General features: G+C 37.4%; 1 protein-coding gene across 1 annotated transcript in view; it reads right to left on the reverse strand.

The window, feature by feature from the left end:
* Positions 1-16,717, reverse strand: part of LOC139691359 (BLOC-2 complex member HPS3) — a 33,776-nt gene that overhangs the window by 12,573 nt on the left and 4,486 nt on the right. Inside the window, exons 4-10 of the mRNA XM_071589144.1 lie at positions 16,057-16,324; positions 15,124-15,644; positions 13,568-13,735; positions 12,517-12,713; positions 8,020-8,168; positions 5,077-5,391; positions 1,272-1,444 (exon numbers count right to left, since the gene is read on the reverse strand). Of these exons, the coding sequence (XP_071445245.1) occupies positions 1,272-1,444; positions 5,077-5,391; positions 8,020-8,168; positions 12,517-12,713; positions 13,568-13,735; positions 15,124-15,644; positions 16,057-16,324 (1,791 nt within the window). The remainder of the gene's footprint in view (positions 1-1,271; positions 1,445-5,076; positions 5,392-8,019; positions 8,169-12,516; positions 12,714-13,567; positions 13,736-15,123; positions 15,645-16,056; positions 16,325-16,717) is intronic.

Below are 16,717 nucleotides of genomic sequence, written 5' to 3' on the forward strand. Positions count from 1 at the left end.
TGTTTACACTAGCCATTTCTTTATGTCCTTACTTAACACTAATGTCTTAAACTCTCCTGTCTCTTTGAAAATGCTATCTTACCTAATACCATCCTCTTTTGTGTCCCGCTACTCTGCCCACTTTCCTCCAAAACACTTATCCTATATAGCTGTTCTCTTCTATCAGTTCTAGTTCACATTCGATGAAATACAGACAGATATTTAATGTAATTAATTTAGTATTGTTTTCTGCCATAATGCTGGTGACACTTCAGCATTTTAGGATCATAAATGAAGGAATGGTAGGAAATCGGGAGAGCAGGAAGTGAGGAATGAATATGTATTGTCATGGGCGTCTTCTCCATCATGAAATGAAGCCCATCTCTGGATGAATTCTCTTGAATTGAGGGTGGTAAAAATCATTGCCATTGGTGGAAGAATGCCACACACAATTTTTCAGATTGAAGATTGTACTTGTCTAATTTTTAGTTTCAAAAGAGTCATACATCAAGATGAGATAATTTTAATTCCAAATTAGTTGGCAATATTGGCACAGAAGTTTCGCATTCAATTTTTTGTAAATAATAGAATAGATTCAATTACTTACAATGTTCCACAGCTTATTTGTATTTACAAATCTACATATTCGATCTTTCACGTATAATGGCATTCATGCATCCAGATTTTGTAAAATAATGTTCTTCAACCCTATACTTCACCAAGATTATTCAATCTAACTGCTATGTTGTCTCAGCCCTTAAAGGGTGACCAACTACTTTGAAGACTACTTTCTACACAAACTGCGGTGGTCACCAGAGATGGCACACAATGTATGATGCTTTAGAGTATGAAAATGATAAATGACATTTCTTATCATACCAATAAAATATATACAATTTATGAATTATATCAATCTATCTCAGAGTACAGAGTGAGCAGTAGCATTAGAGACTGAAAGGGAGTGGATTATTATAGTGGGAGTGATTAGTTTATCAATGTATTGGGAGGAGTATGTTACCAGTATACTAGAAGAATGTAATTTTAAATTGAAATGAGGAATACTGGATAACGGAATACAAGAATTGTGTTGCTAAATAAAAATTGGTTAGGATGACAAGGGCTATTATGAAATTATATTATGAAATTGATGTTCAATTATCATTGCATATGGGTCATTTGTAACCATGACCTGTTCAACTCCCTCATTTGCATTTTGAAAGAGAGGTGTTAAAATTTGTATAGTTCATGAAGAGGGAGGGAGGGGGGGGGGGAGGAGTTTGGGCTCTACTAACCTGCATCTGGAGAGAGAAGTTCCCTCCTTATGTATCTAATTAGGCCAGCAATCGGAATGCCATCTTCTTTGGTCTCTCCATCCCCCAGGATTCTGTCGATGACCCGAGGAGGGGTCAGTCCAGCCATGTGGTAGTACGAAGCAGCCATGACACCATCTGAATCCACATCATTTCTGTCGATGAAGGAAACTTCACATAAATTACGGTCCAGTTCAAACTGAGAGCTTCAACATAAATCACAGTTATGGCTTTTGAGGTAGAGTTGCCATCTGGATCTACAAGGTCAGTCCCAAAAGTAGTACAGCTTATTTTTTCCGGATTGACGGACGGATGGGTTTGAGGGAGGGGAGTCTCAGGAAAGGCTGGAGGCCAGTGGCAGTTGGCTCTCAGCCTTTGCAGAGTGCGGATTGCTCATTTGCAAAACCTCTATAACATGACCTCATTACATTCCATCATGAACCGGTTATTGGAACAGCGCAACACCATCTAATTTTGCATAAAACTGGGCAAAACTGGGAAAGAGACTCATGACATGCTCAAGGCAACTTATGGTGATAACACCATGAGTAGATCGGGTGTTTTGAGTGGCAAGAGTTGTTTTGGGTGGATAGAGAAGATGTTGAAGATGCCGAACATTCAGGACACCCTTTGATTTCAAAAAGTGACGAAAATCTTGCAAGAGTGAAGACATTGTTCAACAAGGATCGCAGATTAAGTGTTCACATGGTTTCTAATGAATTTGAAATTCCTAAAAGTGATATGCATCGACTTGTGACCTAAAGCATGGTAATGAGAAAGGTAAGCGCGAAGTTGTTGCCATGAGCGCTCTCGGTTGAACAGAAGGAAACTCGCAAGTGGATCTTTTAAAAGCTTCTCAACCATGGGAGTGAGGATGCAAATTTTTTAGACAATGCCCCACCAGACTTCTTCCTCTTCCCCTGCCTCAAATCCATGCTCAAAGGATGTCACCACAGCTTGGTGGAAGCATTACAACAGCCTGTGATGAGGGACCTTAGCAGCCCAACCGCCACCTTCCAGAAGGCATACAAGGCATGGAAAACCCCCTGACAGCTGTGTTGACACCCAAGGGTGCTACTTTGAAGACTTTTGAGTGAATGTATCAATTCTGGCAATACATTTCTTTTAATCGACTCAGTCCTACTACTTTTGGGACAGACCTTGTATTTACTAAAAAATGAAGAAAAAAAATTATTTTGGGAATAAAGCCCACTAAGAACTACTTCTGATTTTTATATTTTTTTACCAGCTTTTTCTTAATTGCTGGTATATGAGAGTGGTCCCATAAGTACCTGGCCTGACCTAGAGATGGCAGTAGTTGAATGAAATATATCACCTATAATGCATATGCTTCAAGTTTGAAGACACTCCATTGTTAAGTATTTGTTTGGCAGCCATCAATAGTGAATGTTTTCAGTGAATTTGTGAAAATGGAGAAAATTGGTCATTGTTATATGATACAATAATTTTATTTGAAAGGCCTCTGCCCAACCAATATAAAAGCTGAACTGGATTCTTCTCTGGGTGAGTCTGCTCCTTTGTAAAATATTGGGTAGCAGATTTTAAATGAGGCCGTGCGAGCTGTCAAGACGAGCATCGCATTGGTCGACCAAATGAGGTGACGACTCCAGAAACGGTGAAGAAAATCCACGAAGTGACAGTGGATGATCATCGACTGATAGTGCATGAGCTAGAAAATATTGTAGGAATTTCAGAAAGCGGAGTACATTGCATATTAGCTGAAAATTTGGACATGAGAATGCTGTGTGCAAGACGGGTGCCGCGTTTGCTCACACTCGAGGAAAACCAGCGTCATGAAGATGTTTCAATTGAGTGTTTAGCAAAGTTTCACAGCAACAAAGCAGAATTTTTGCACTGCTTCATAACCATGGATGAAGCATGGGTCCAATACTTCACACCTGAGTCAAAAGAACAATCCAAACAATGGATTCAACAGGGAGAACTGGCTTCAAAGAAGGCGAACACCGTTTCATCTGCAGGCAAGGTCATGGTGTTGATTTTTTGAGATACGCATGGGATAATTTTCATTGGATATCTTGAAAAAGGAAAAACTATCAATGGCAATTATTATGCTAACTTATTATAACGTTTGGAGTGAAGAAATCAAGCAAAAGTGGCCGCATTTGGCTCAGAAGAAAGTGTTGTTTCATCAAGACAATGCACCAGCTCCCAAATCCATCATTGCAATGGCCAAAATTCATCAATTAAAGTTTGAATTGCTACCTCATGTACCTTATTGGCCAGAGTTAGCCCCCTCGGATTATTTTATGTTCGCAAACTAGAAAAAATGGCTCGGTGGTCAAAGATTTTCCAACCGTGAAGAAGTGATGTTGGCAGTTAACAGCTATTTTGAGGAGCAAGATAGTTCTTATTATTAAAAGGGTATCGAACTTATTGAACATCACTGGGAAAACTGTTTATAGCTGAAAGGAGATGATGTTGAAAGTATATACATTTTTTCCAAAAATTTTTTTTCTTTGTTGGGTGGGGTACTTTTGGGACCATTCTTGTATTGAAAGAACATGGTGGTCCAGTGGCTGGAGTGTTGGACTACTGGAGAGTCTGGGTTTGATTCCAGGTGATGCCCCCAGGTACCATCAGCTTCACCAAAGCTGTGATGTATTTTGGGTAACAAATCTTCCCGGGATCACAGGTAAATAAAGAACCTCAGTACCCTTTTAATGCATGGATTTCGCACCCTGTTGGGCTTAATATTCAGTGTGCTCTACTTTCACCCATAAAATCGACCTTAGGGTTGATTACGTTGCTGTATTGAAATGCGACACACAATGGGCTCAAAACTTCTCTGACATATGAAAAAATACATCTTTCTCACATGAAGGTAAATAGATCAGAATGATATTAAAAGGTAGTTTTTATTTCTGGATTTATATTCGTAGTTAGGCATGAAACCAAGCAACAGGTTTGAATGTAAGCACTAATTAAAGAAAAATTAACAAATATGCTTTGAAATTTGGGTAATTGTAGGCTAATACTCCTCTTCTTCCATGGGGTAATACTAACTTTTCTGGTTTTGCTCAATTTTATCCTCAGGACAAGGGTTTGATGGAAATATATGGTCACGCTTTAAACACATGGACACTCATTATGAATACAAGGCATAGACAATTGTATCATACAGAGCACAGGATTTGTACATCTGTCATTAGAGAGAGAGATCTTTTCAAAACTTAAAATGGACTTGTTTAAGGTACAAGAACAACATTTAATCACCTGTTTCCTCCAGTCTGCATTGGTTTGACATACCCATTGAAATTCATTGTCTGAATTGAGTGAGACATACAGTGTTATGGAACTATGTAGATGCAAATGAAATAAGCATTTGTGACAGTGTAGAAAGAAGGCTTAATGTCATTAATTTAACAATGAATTCAAAAAACCTCGGCCATTGATCAGCCCGTTTTTCCATACGGCAAAAATGACCCTTAATAGAAGCATTCTTGGTGGCTATGGAAACATTAAGTTAACACCATGAAAAATGCTTATGTCTAAAGGAAGATTATGTTGAGAAGTAACAGGAGTTTCAACCTTATGAAAGAAGTCGTTCATCGGCAAAAATCAGGAGGCCCCATATAACATCACAACAGCTAATATAGAAGCACCTTTATCCGGCAAAAAAGAAAAACTGAAACTAAAGGTATGATAAAATACAAAGCAAATTTACACAGTGAACTATGCATTAAAGAATGAGATTTTGTTGCCTGCATTACCCACTTGAGGCGAGTCATTTTTACGTAAGACGCACCTGATATATTGGTCACCCAGTAAGGCACATGATTCCTCAAAGAGAACGTTCAGATCGCTGTCATCACAGGCACCTTTGACTGTTTTCTTCCACTTAGCGTTGGGCACTTGAGGATGTGAGATGGACCGCAGGGCAAGGCGTAGGACCAAGTGGCCTTCGGAGAGGAGGTGTAAGTACGTTGCAGGGTTGGATGACATGTGTGCATTGCCAACCTGCATCATGTCATGGAACAGCTCGGTGGGGGAGGGCAGTTGAAGGGAATACTGCGTCCAGCGACCCGTATTCACACCCGAGGGAGAAATACTCACTGGTGAGCTGAAATAAGAATTTTAAATACAAAAATCTGTTGCTTGAGGTAGTGATGGGTCCATCATTAATATTATGAACCAATATATTTATAATAATAATAACCAATATAATATATAATACTCAAGAATAAAATTATAGGCACGAGTCTCAGTTAAAAAAAATAAAAGTGGGTTCTATACAGGGTGGCCAATAGTCATTTGGTTTGGGATTAAAAATTTTAACCAATTCAAATTGATTAACAAGGTTTTCTCTACCAAGTTGTAGCAGTGAATAGGAAAGATGATCAAGAGCTAAGCCTATTTGTGTCATAAGGGATAGCTGTGGGTAAATTCTGATTAAGGAAGGATTTTCACAGAATGGAGGAAGGAAGGTTAGAGAAAAACTCGCAATCGGCATTCGCCTACTCTTTAAGGATAAGACATCAAGGGGTCGTCATTTCTGTAACATCATATCTGAGGGATGGCATACTTCACTAAGCAACCCAAATCAGGATCAGGATACTGCCAAAAAATACTGTCGCCATGGGGATTTGAACCAGGGCCCTCTTCAGGATTGAAAGCCAATTGGCCACCGCACCCACCCTCAATCCCCTCAAGGTACCCGATTTCACTTCCTCTTTTCCCGAGGGCACATTATCCAAAATCACATGTAGAAATAAGAATTTTCCCTAAGGCATAAGCACACATGGGTAGATAATTAATGAATAAAAATTGTTGTAAATACTTGATGGCTCACCTATATAAGAAGACAACTACTCAGCGTTAGGGCAGTGGTAGTTAGGCAGTTAAATCATAGCACAATATTCTTTTTGTCAAATTAACCACACACAAAATGCATGATTATTTACCTTATTGCAGAATACATGTCACATTGAAAGCATCTAGTTTTTAAAATGTTTGACAATTAGTCCATAGGCATTTTTCTCTTCAACTATACACTATGTACTTCCAGTCGAATAAAATTAATCCTCCAAAATTCCAAGCTTCACAGCAAAATTTCATGTGTTTTTCATAGTTTTTTCATTGTTTTTTCCACATTTCCATTTTTTTCTAGTTTTCAAATATTACTGGTCACCCTATTATAGGAGAGTTCACTTATTAATTACTTCAGGAAGTACATCCTGTGTTGTCCTGTGATCACTACATTATGGGGTGGTATATTTTGCAAATCCAAGCAATTCCTTCTCTCTTGACAATATGCCCAAAACACCTTGGTTTTGCAGTTAAGGCAATGTGAAAACTGAGTCAAAAAAAATTAGCTAGTAAACAAATATATTCTTTATTATTTCCAAAAAATCAAAATAGATGTTTCAAATGTTTTTTATATCAAGCCTGTAATTCTTTTAAAATTTCTTTGATCAAATATAATTTTTTCATTATACATACATGGTTTGTATAGAAAGTATCGGGAAAGTAGATTTATTTCAGATATTGCTACAATACTTCAAAATTCTTCAAAGCACATCCCTTGAGCTATGTGCTTTGCCAGTGGCTTTTCCATGACTCGAAGGCTCCTGGTAGGTGGATTCTGGAAGGCCCTTAAGGGTACATGTGCAAGCTTCTTTGATGGCACTAAGGGTCCCATGGTGGTGTCCTTTGAGGGAGGATTTCACTTCAGAGAATAGGAAGTAGTCTGCTGGTGCCAAGGCTATAAGGGGTTTGGGGAATCGTCGTGATACCTTTGCAGAAGGTCTTCGCAAGCAGACACTCGACTTTTATCTTTTAATTATCCATCCAAAGACCTCTGGACGAGTTTAGCGCAGATCTTTCACATGGACAAACTTTCAGTGATAATGGTGCGCACTGTCATCTTATCAATGCCAATGCAATCTGCCATCATGGGCACACTTATCTGATGGTCTGAATTCAGTAGATCACGCACATGTCAGGAAAAAATTATTACTGATACGTTTTATACAAACCTTGTATATATATTTTTTTAATTTCAGAAATATGTAATTCCTTCTTCTGCAAATGTGACTCTCAAAGCCCAGAAATAATTCACAATTCATGAGTTTCCCAACAATATTTTTCTAATTCTTCTATTGTGTATGTTTCAATAAAAACATACATATATGCATGAGTGTATACATTGATGGAAAATGTTCACAAAAGTGAATATAACTATAATCACAGATGGCATAAAACATAAAAAAAGGACACTCATATGTGTACTGTCTTATAAAGCACCCATTCAGTTTTTGAGACTAAAGCTTGTAACCGTTTCTACCTACTTAATCTAGTGCTTTATCTTTAAACATTGACTAGGGGACTACACTAAAAGTGAAATTGTTTTTACTTTGAATTAAAATTAGAATAAAAGTAACACATGCATCATAAAAGAAAGGTAAACAAATGATTTTGAAGTTTATTAACTTTCACAGATATTTATTAAAAACAGGATCACAACATTAAAACATGAATGCCACATATTGCTCTTACTGCAACTAAAAAAAATCCATTTCATGTTATTTATGGGTTTAATAATTACTATAAATAAAGCATGCTTTTTTTGGGCTAAGCTCTAAGCGGAAATGGAAATCCAAAAATGGCTACATACTAATAAATAGGTTGTCAATAGCGTGATTTTTTAAAATTATAATATGCAGTGATATAAAATAATAAGGGTACTCACTCTTGACTAGAAGTTGAAGGGGAGCCCTCGGATGGGGATGAACAAGATGCCAGAAGGACGAGGTATCTGTGCGTTAGGAGAAGGTGCTCTACCCCAAAGAAGGGCCTCAAACCGATAAGGCTGACAGGGTCCTCGCATGACGGATATGCCTTTTGAAACACATGAATATGCCATGACAAGAATTATTTTCTTTAAGATTAAGTACGCAGATACAACCATTTGATCAAAATGAATTCAACATCGAACAAGGGAAAGTTAAGACAGAAATTTTAAATCAAAGGAAAAAAAGTAAAAGATATAGAACTGCTGTTCTTAATAACAATTGGCAACAAATTTATACAATTAGTTATTGATTTGGGTCTCCCTAAGTGTGAATCGTGTCTTTTGCTCTAAAATGATGTACAATCAAAGGTATAATGGTCAAAATTTCCTTTTACAGGCAGGAAATTGATTAATTATTCTTTTTTTCTGACTTTTTTACCTTAAGTTTTCCTCAGATGACCAGTAAAAGATCTCTTGAGCCTAGGAGGAACAAGAGATTTCCCTTAAACTGGAAACTGTATGGTGTAATCATCATGGAGCAATAATGCGATTTCTATAACCTAATTTTTGAAGAAAATGGCCATTTTTTGTACTTACGCCACAGCGCTAATGTTTTAAGCTATCTTAAATAATGAATTATTGGAAGTATATTTTAATCTGACAACTACTAATTCATTCTAACTAGGAGATTATGACAGTTTCTGAAACTAACGGGCCAGACTAATTTTTCTTTACAATACATACCTTGTTTATTATTAGAGCTCTATTGCCCAAATATATTAATTGCAAGTGTTACCACCCTTTTTGATCTCTTCAATTTGCTCATACTGTAAACTAATGTAGTAAATAATGGCATTAAAAATTCAAAGGGTGAAATAATGTGATATACATGGAAGTAGGTTGATACACAATGAAGCAGATCATTCATTTACGATAGTAATTGAAGTGAAATATCTTGGTTTTTCCTCAAAATAATTTTGAAGGGATTGAGTTTGTTGTAATTGTGAATTTTATTAAGGGATGATGTGCAAAAAGCAATGGGGAGATTAATACTTTGATATCAATTTTTCAATCAATGTAGGGGGCCGATTACCAGGGAGAGGTCAACCCAGAAGCAGTGTCGAAATTTATGTGAGCATCACGTGGGAGAGGGACCTACAATAATTACATCAATGTAAAGACTTCATCCAACAAATCAAAATTGGAATATTTAATAACTCTACAGGTACTAGAAGAATGGGCACTAGAAATGTGGAAAACCAATACATTCTGGCGACAAGGTTTTGGGCCTTAAGAGTCCCAAATTGGTATCTTGGAAAATTCAAAGTATACCAAGGGAAGAGGATGAATGGGGTAAGGAAATTATGAAGTACTGGAAGGGAAGTATGCAGCCACTTTTCATTTAATGTTGGATGAACTACCAGCTGAGGAAAAGGGTTTTAAGTTTCAATTAAATTTGGATTAATTGTTTACAGGAAGGAATTTGATTGCTAACCTTAAGAAAATTCAGTATGGGCAATTATAAACTATAGGTGAAAACCATGTCTGCAAAGACATAAATAAACATTCAATTCTGTGCATTCTCTATAGACACGTATAATAAGGAAATATTTTAACTGATAAAAGTGAAAAAAACTGAGGTAAAATACTTCAGAAATCAATGTTAAATGTTTTAAAGCAAGGAATTAGATACCATACAATTGCTATTTGGAATGTAGGGGGTGAAAATACAATTAAAAAAACATATATTAATATGATTTATCAGGCGTATAAACTTAAATCCTCTGTTGCTTGGCCAGAAAAAAACATGTTTTTTTCTTAGAAAGTGAAAAAATTATTTATTCAAAATATCATCCCTGGCTAGCAACACATTTTTCTCATTTTTCGGGCAATTTGTGGATATTATGCCTAAAAAAACCCTTCTACTTCGATGCAAACCATTTGTCAAGCCATTTTTGGACGTCTGCGTAAGTTTCGAAGTGTTGCTCAGCCAGCGTGTGGCCCATCGATGAAAACAGGTGGTAGTCTGAGGGAGCCAGATCTGGTGAATAAGTGGCATGGGGTAGCACCTCCCAGTTGAGTGTTTCCAAATAGTTATTATTATTATTATTATTAGGTAATCTACCGGTTTAGGTAGGTTTTTGGATGGACACAGCTAACAAATAAAACATTTTGTGACTCCTAAAAAAGCACAAAATCCAGCATCCTACTCTATATCAGGTCCCTCTTCATCTTCGAGTACTTTCTTCCTTCCTTCATCCCACCCAACATCCCTATCCTGTTCCTTCCCTTTCCTCGTTTGCCTAACATTCTCCCCTCAATTACAGTCTTCAACATCTTACTGCCGGTCAATATCCCCTTTTCCTGCCTCCATAGGATTTCTCCCAACAAACCCCTCTCTTCGTCCACCATACCAAGTACCTCCTCGTTTGTTTTCTATTCTGTCCATTTCACCTTCTCCATTCTTCTCCACATCCACATTTCAAAAGCCTCCAGTCTACGTCTATCCTCCTGCTTCAATGACCATGTTTCCACGCTGTACATAGCTACACTCCATATCAAAGTTTTTACGAGTCTTTTCTTTCCAAATAGTTATGGGCCATTATTGATATATGGCATGGTGCATTGTCTTGGAGGAAAATCAGCTTCTCATGTCATTGCTCATATTCCAGTATTTTTTCACACAGAGCACGGTGCAATTTGATCAATTATTGGTGTTAATGATGGGCATTGACAGTTTCACCAAGTTTCAACAGCTCATTGTAGATGACACCCTGCTGATCCCACCAAACGCACAGCATCGTCTTTAGTCCGAAGCAATTTGGTCTTGTAGACAATATCGATGGTTGACCAGGATCAACCCACGATTTTTTGAGTTTAGGATTTTCAAAGTATATCCACTTTTCATCCACTCACAATCCGATGCAAGAACGACTTTCTTTTTTGACTGGCAAGCAAGATTTCACATGTGTTTTGACGTCTCTCCATCTGCCTATCGTTCAATTCATGTAGCACCCATTTTCCGATCTTTTGAACCTTTCCCATGGCACGTAGGCACAAGGAAATGGCTGGTTGAGTAACACCCAATTGTGTGGCAAGCATTTTTTGCGATTGTCTATCATCTTCGTTCAAAAGAACCTGCAATTGATGGCCCTCAACCTTCCTAGGCCGATTTTCACATTCCTTATTGCTCAGGTCAAAATGTTCACCTTTAAGCCGATGAAACCAATCTCCGCATGTTGTTTTTGATAAAGCACTGTCGCCCTAGGCTTCAACAAGCTTACGATGCGTATCAGCAGCCGATTTCTTCAAATTAAAGCAGAAAAGCAGAACTTCCCCCACATGCTCTTTTTTAGGCAAAGAAACTTGGCATCATTACCAAACGAAAAATTTAGGTTGTTGTATGAAATTGCTGATGGTGTGAACCGATTATTTTGTTTACAGATGTCAATTTTATAAAAACAAAAGATGGGCATGTCCATAGTTAACTTAATAGCTTACTACTGCCATCTGTGAGTAAACAGCGGATTTTAGCTTATACACCTGATATAATTCCCAGGGTACACATACCACCCTAAAGCAGCCAAGTGAACCTAGCATATGCTAAACTCTGTCATATTTACCACATTTTGTGAGTTGATACATTAATTTTTGGTATTATTCTTCTTGAGGCCAACACATGACTACAGAATTTCAAACATATTTATTAAATCAATCAAAAAAATTAATTCAGGCAATGATAAGCTTATAAATATGGTTGGAAAATCACAAAATAATTAATTTTTCAACATGGATTGCTTATTGAATGAATCAACTTTCTATATCATCCCTCAAGTACTGCAACTAATCAAGTGGTGCCTAATTTTCTTGTCCCATGCTCTAGGCCTTTCAGTTAAGCATCCATGAGCTATGAATGATCCAAGAAGAATGTATCATGTTAATTGAGGCATTACTTCAGACCTCTGTCAACTCATTAGCTAGTCAGAGTAGTAGTAGTAGTATTTAGGGGAGGCAGCGGATGGCTGAGGTCATTTGCACCATTAGAGATGGACAGGAAAGGATGAAGGGTGGAGAGAAACCCGGCATTAAACTACTCTTAACGAAAGGCACCAAGGGGTCTGCAGCTTAATGTCCCATCTGACGGAACGGCATACTCACTCAAAATACCCTCCACAAAGCACCTCAAGTAGGGATTGAGATACCTCTGAAAATATTCAACACCGCTAGGATTTGAACCCGGGCCCTCTGGGCAGGAAGCCAGTACAATAGCCACCACACCATCTCGGTCCCCAGCTAGTCAGAGCATTGAAACAGTGCTAGGTTTGAAATCTACAGATAGATATATAGTACTTGAGATTCTGCATCATGGAACAGCATTTATTGGAGTGAACCCGGGAAACAATATTCTGAAAAGGTTTCCAATCACAGAAGGCTCAGTGGTAAATACATAGTTACATTGTGCTTTCGGGAGGTTGCCAGGCCAGCATGCTTCTCAAGTTGGTGTAGCAGTGTCTTGCTTGCGCGTATGGTGTATGTTTCCAGGCCAGTTTCAGTCAGTGCGTGGACAGCATACTGTTCCATCACAACAGAAGACACAGGGGCAGTCAGTGGGTAGACAGCATCTGGCAGCAATGCTTTCGCTGGGGTGGGGCCTTTGATATGTGACGGAGCACAGCAAAAGAGTAACATTAGTCAAATTTCTCCGACAATTAACTCAGTTCTGATAAAACAACACCATATCCTCCAGTAAAGTTCCTATTTCCAAAGAACACATTACATAAGTTTGTGGAAGCACTAGCAGTCAAACATTTTGCCATGCTTCACAAAGGCAGGTGCAACAAATTATTAGAGCACCCTTTGATGGAAGGGTTCATTTGAATAATCAATGCCCTGGTTTAAACTGAAGTACAGTGAACCCTTGTCTAACACTGCCATCAGCAGACAACATTTCATTTGACAATCTGCCTCGTAGATTGATAACTCAGCAAATTTTTCCACTTATGATATGTTTGCAATACAGCTTACAGCCAAAACATTTTGTGTAACAGGAAAGCAGTAAGATGATTCCATGAGCTAAAACTACATTTACGGTCATATTGGAAAAGATGAACCATTAAGAGCAGGTTTTATGTCTCATTAAATCTAACCTTTAGTAAATTTGAATGTTGACTTAACGTCACTGTTACTGACAAATTTGATTTTATAACCTAATAAGATTGCTCATTAGTAAATGTGAACATTGTATCCATAGTAACATCATCTGACCGGTGGTATTGAGCCGTTTAATCACTAGCCATTAACTTTACTAGCAGGCTTAAAACTGAGTTTTGGCCTTAACTGATACGTTTGTGTTAATATTCAGCATAACGAGACATCATAAAACTTGGCCTAATATATACATACCTTCTGTCCTCACTTAATGATAACTGCACCGAACAATGGTCTTTGCAGAACCTATTAATTACATAAATCAAGGATCTACTACATTTTAGAATATATTTCTCACCTGTTTTTATAGGTTTTGAACCAGGAAAGTGATAAAGGTATCCCTCCTGCTGGGTGGCAACAAAGAACATTATGGATGCCAAATCCTTATGGTAAGATGACCTCATTGGATTCAAGACTTCTGCTCTACTGTTGTCTTCATCATCCACTGCATTCATATTACCACCAGCTGCAATATTCAGATCATAACACTCAAGAGGTGAGACTCCTCAAAGCATGAATCGCATGAAAACAATTAGGTGGTGTAAATAACATGTGCCGAATGGATATCATCAGAAGTCACATTATCCATTAAATTGCTTACAATGGTGGGCTTTAACTGTTGTGTTAATGGATGTAATTGACTCTAAAGAATTATCCTGTAGGACAATCATCTAAAGGTAAGTGAAAATTGTGTTTCTATTCTGATTAATCCTAAATAAATATATATGTGGTGTGACAACTAAACCAGATACTGACTTATACCATGGAACATACTAACACCCAAAAATAATAAACCTTGAATTCAAGATAGAACCAGATATTCATACATTAAATGTGTCAATGTCTGTTTTTCAAAGAACTAGAAAAATAAAACAAAATTTAACTCAATGTCTCAGACTTATATGATCAGAAAAATTTCACTGTGTGCTTTAGCGGTGTTTTTTGTGCAGACGTGAAAAATTTCATTATTCATTTTAAACGACTTTACTCCTTTCATGAAATACTTTTCCTTCTTCCTCTAAAATTTAAAAATTTAGTCCAACGATTTTCATTCTTTGGCATAAATATACAAAAGTAAAGTGTTTATTGTTCCATTTCCACCAGTTTATGAAATTATAATGTTCAAAATATTTCTTTACATTTGTAATTTGTTAAATCATGCTAATGTAATATGGTAATCAGCTATGGAATGGATGCCTCTACATTGCTCATGGCACATCATATTTAAGCATTTTGATCAATTCGGTATTTTGAAATGTTTACAAATAGCTCAGTAAGTCAACTGAATACATGCATTCTGATTTATTTTCAGTGATAAGTGAGAAACTGTAATAAATCATAGCACAAAAAATAGATGAATTTAAATCACAATTAAGTTGAAATTATATGCTTCCATTAATTTTTTTATTTAAATATTATGATTCATTTATATTATATAGTTGATATATATGGTATAAGGCAATATGTTTTTGATGAAATATACTAAAAATTGGCATATATCGTTGTAAATTTTCTAGGTTGATTTTCAATTAACATTAAATCCTCGCCATCTATAATTAACTTTTAGCAAAATCAGTACAGTAATTAGAAAAAATAAATCTTTAGAAGGAGACCAACAAGAGGTGAAAAAAACCCTAGATATCATGAATCATTTTCATCCTCTAGTACTCTCTTGCAAACTATGCCATAACTCATCAGCTCTTAGCCTTTGATGGTCACTTAGTGGTGGAAATTTTTCTCCTGGCTATGATTGAGAGAATAAATTTGCTCTTAATTAGAGATTTAGATCTTTTCCATTAAAACTTGGGTCTCTAAGAGGTCCGGTCATTAAGGGAAAGTTTGCTGATGACTCACCATCTTCCTTCACGGTTGTGGGTGTGTACAGTGGCCTCAGGGTCAAGCAACGGAACTCCTCCCGCCCCAGTTTTGCACAGGCCAGTATCTGAAGCCTCAGGACATGGTGTATGGCAGGGGGTGGAGGTGAAAGGCGGTTGGAATCAGTGGCAGAGGGGGGAGGTGGGGCAGAGGGAGAGAGCGGATTGGTCAGCGGTCTTGGCCCAACCACCACCGTCAACTGGGATGCCTCCCTGAAGGGTCCAGGATGCCCGGCTGCGTTTACCGTCATCCGAAGGGAACGATCATGCTCAACTATGCTGGGGAAGTAAACAACTTCTATCTTCGGCACATTGCCCTTTGCCGTGGACTCCACCAATTGGTCCTCATTATCACCTTCCCCTTCAGGTACCTCGTCCATCCCAACTCGGAACACATGAAGGTATTCCTTGGACATGCAAGCCACCAAGTCTTCGACCATCAACAGGAATGATGGCCGAAATGACAATTCAAATGAGAAGGACTCTTCAAAATCAATGTATCTGTCAGAAGAAGATGTAAAAGCAACAATTAATTTGGAGAACTTTACATTCTAATGTTTAAAAAAATGTGTATTTTTTTAAAACCAACTTATGAAATTCTTGCAAGAATGTCGTGAAAATTTTATAACAAAAAAAGTCCCAGTTTTTAACACGGTTTATCTCCTGAGAATGGCAACATAGAATCCAAATAAATTGCAAAAGAGAGATACATATCATCCAACTTTTCCAATAAACCCATTAAAATTAAATGCTGAAGGTTTTCATCAATAAATATCACTGTGCTTAATTTTAAGGAGTCACAAAAATGACAAGAGCTTAGATGCAAAAATGGATACATGAAAAGGAGGTTTTAGAGAGGAAATTTGAAAAAGTTATATCATAAATCATCATCAATATAATTTGATGGACATACCTGAGTTTGGAAAGTCGATGAGTGGGATTTCGAAATGCAAAGAGGACCAAATTATGTCCCAGGCCTATGACTAGGTTTCCAGTAGTATTGCAGACAGCCATTGGAGAGTCTGGTGATGCAGCTCTCCTCAGAGGAAGTTCCAGCATCTCCAGGGCCAGTGGTCCAGGCCACCATTGAGATCCACTCGGAGTGACACGCCCTGCTATACGTGCTCTGATTGGCTGTTGGATTGCTGATGGATTGTTTTCTTTGGAAAGGCCCAAGACATCTGTAATAGAAAGGCTGCATCAGAGCTTGAGAAATACTACCTGCATGCTTTTTAAATTTTACTTGAGACTATTTGGGAAAAAAATATTCAAATAAGAGCTGTTCAAATTAGAATCTATGATAAGGCCTGAAGAAGTGTCAGATGGAAGAAACTAAGGCTAAACTATAATAATAATAATAATAACTGTATTTGCCTAAAGAATGGTGTAAATACCTATATATGACACATCATAAAAAATAGAAATTTAGAATGTATACAGAGAAGATTATACATATACATGTCTGTGTGTGCATTCAAACACGAAAACCTGTCACGTGGCGAACACATATTCATTCACATGGAAGGAAAAGGAGCACACCTAAAAGACGATGAGCACAGGAATGGTTCAATGGC

The sequence above is a fragment of the Hetaerina americana genome, unplaced genomic scaffold (genome assembly GCF_022747635.1).
Source record: "Hetaerina americana unplaced genomic scaffold, ioHetAmer1.1.p SCAF_33, whole genome shotgun sequence".
Taxonomy (NCBI): domain Eukaryota; kingdom Metazoa; phylum Arthropoda; class Insecta; order Odonata; family Calopterygidae; genus Hetaerina; species Hetaerina americana.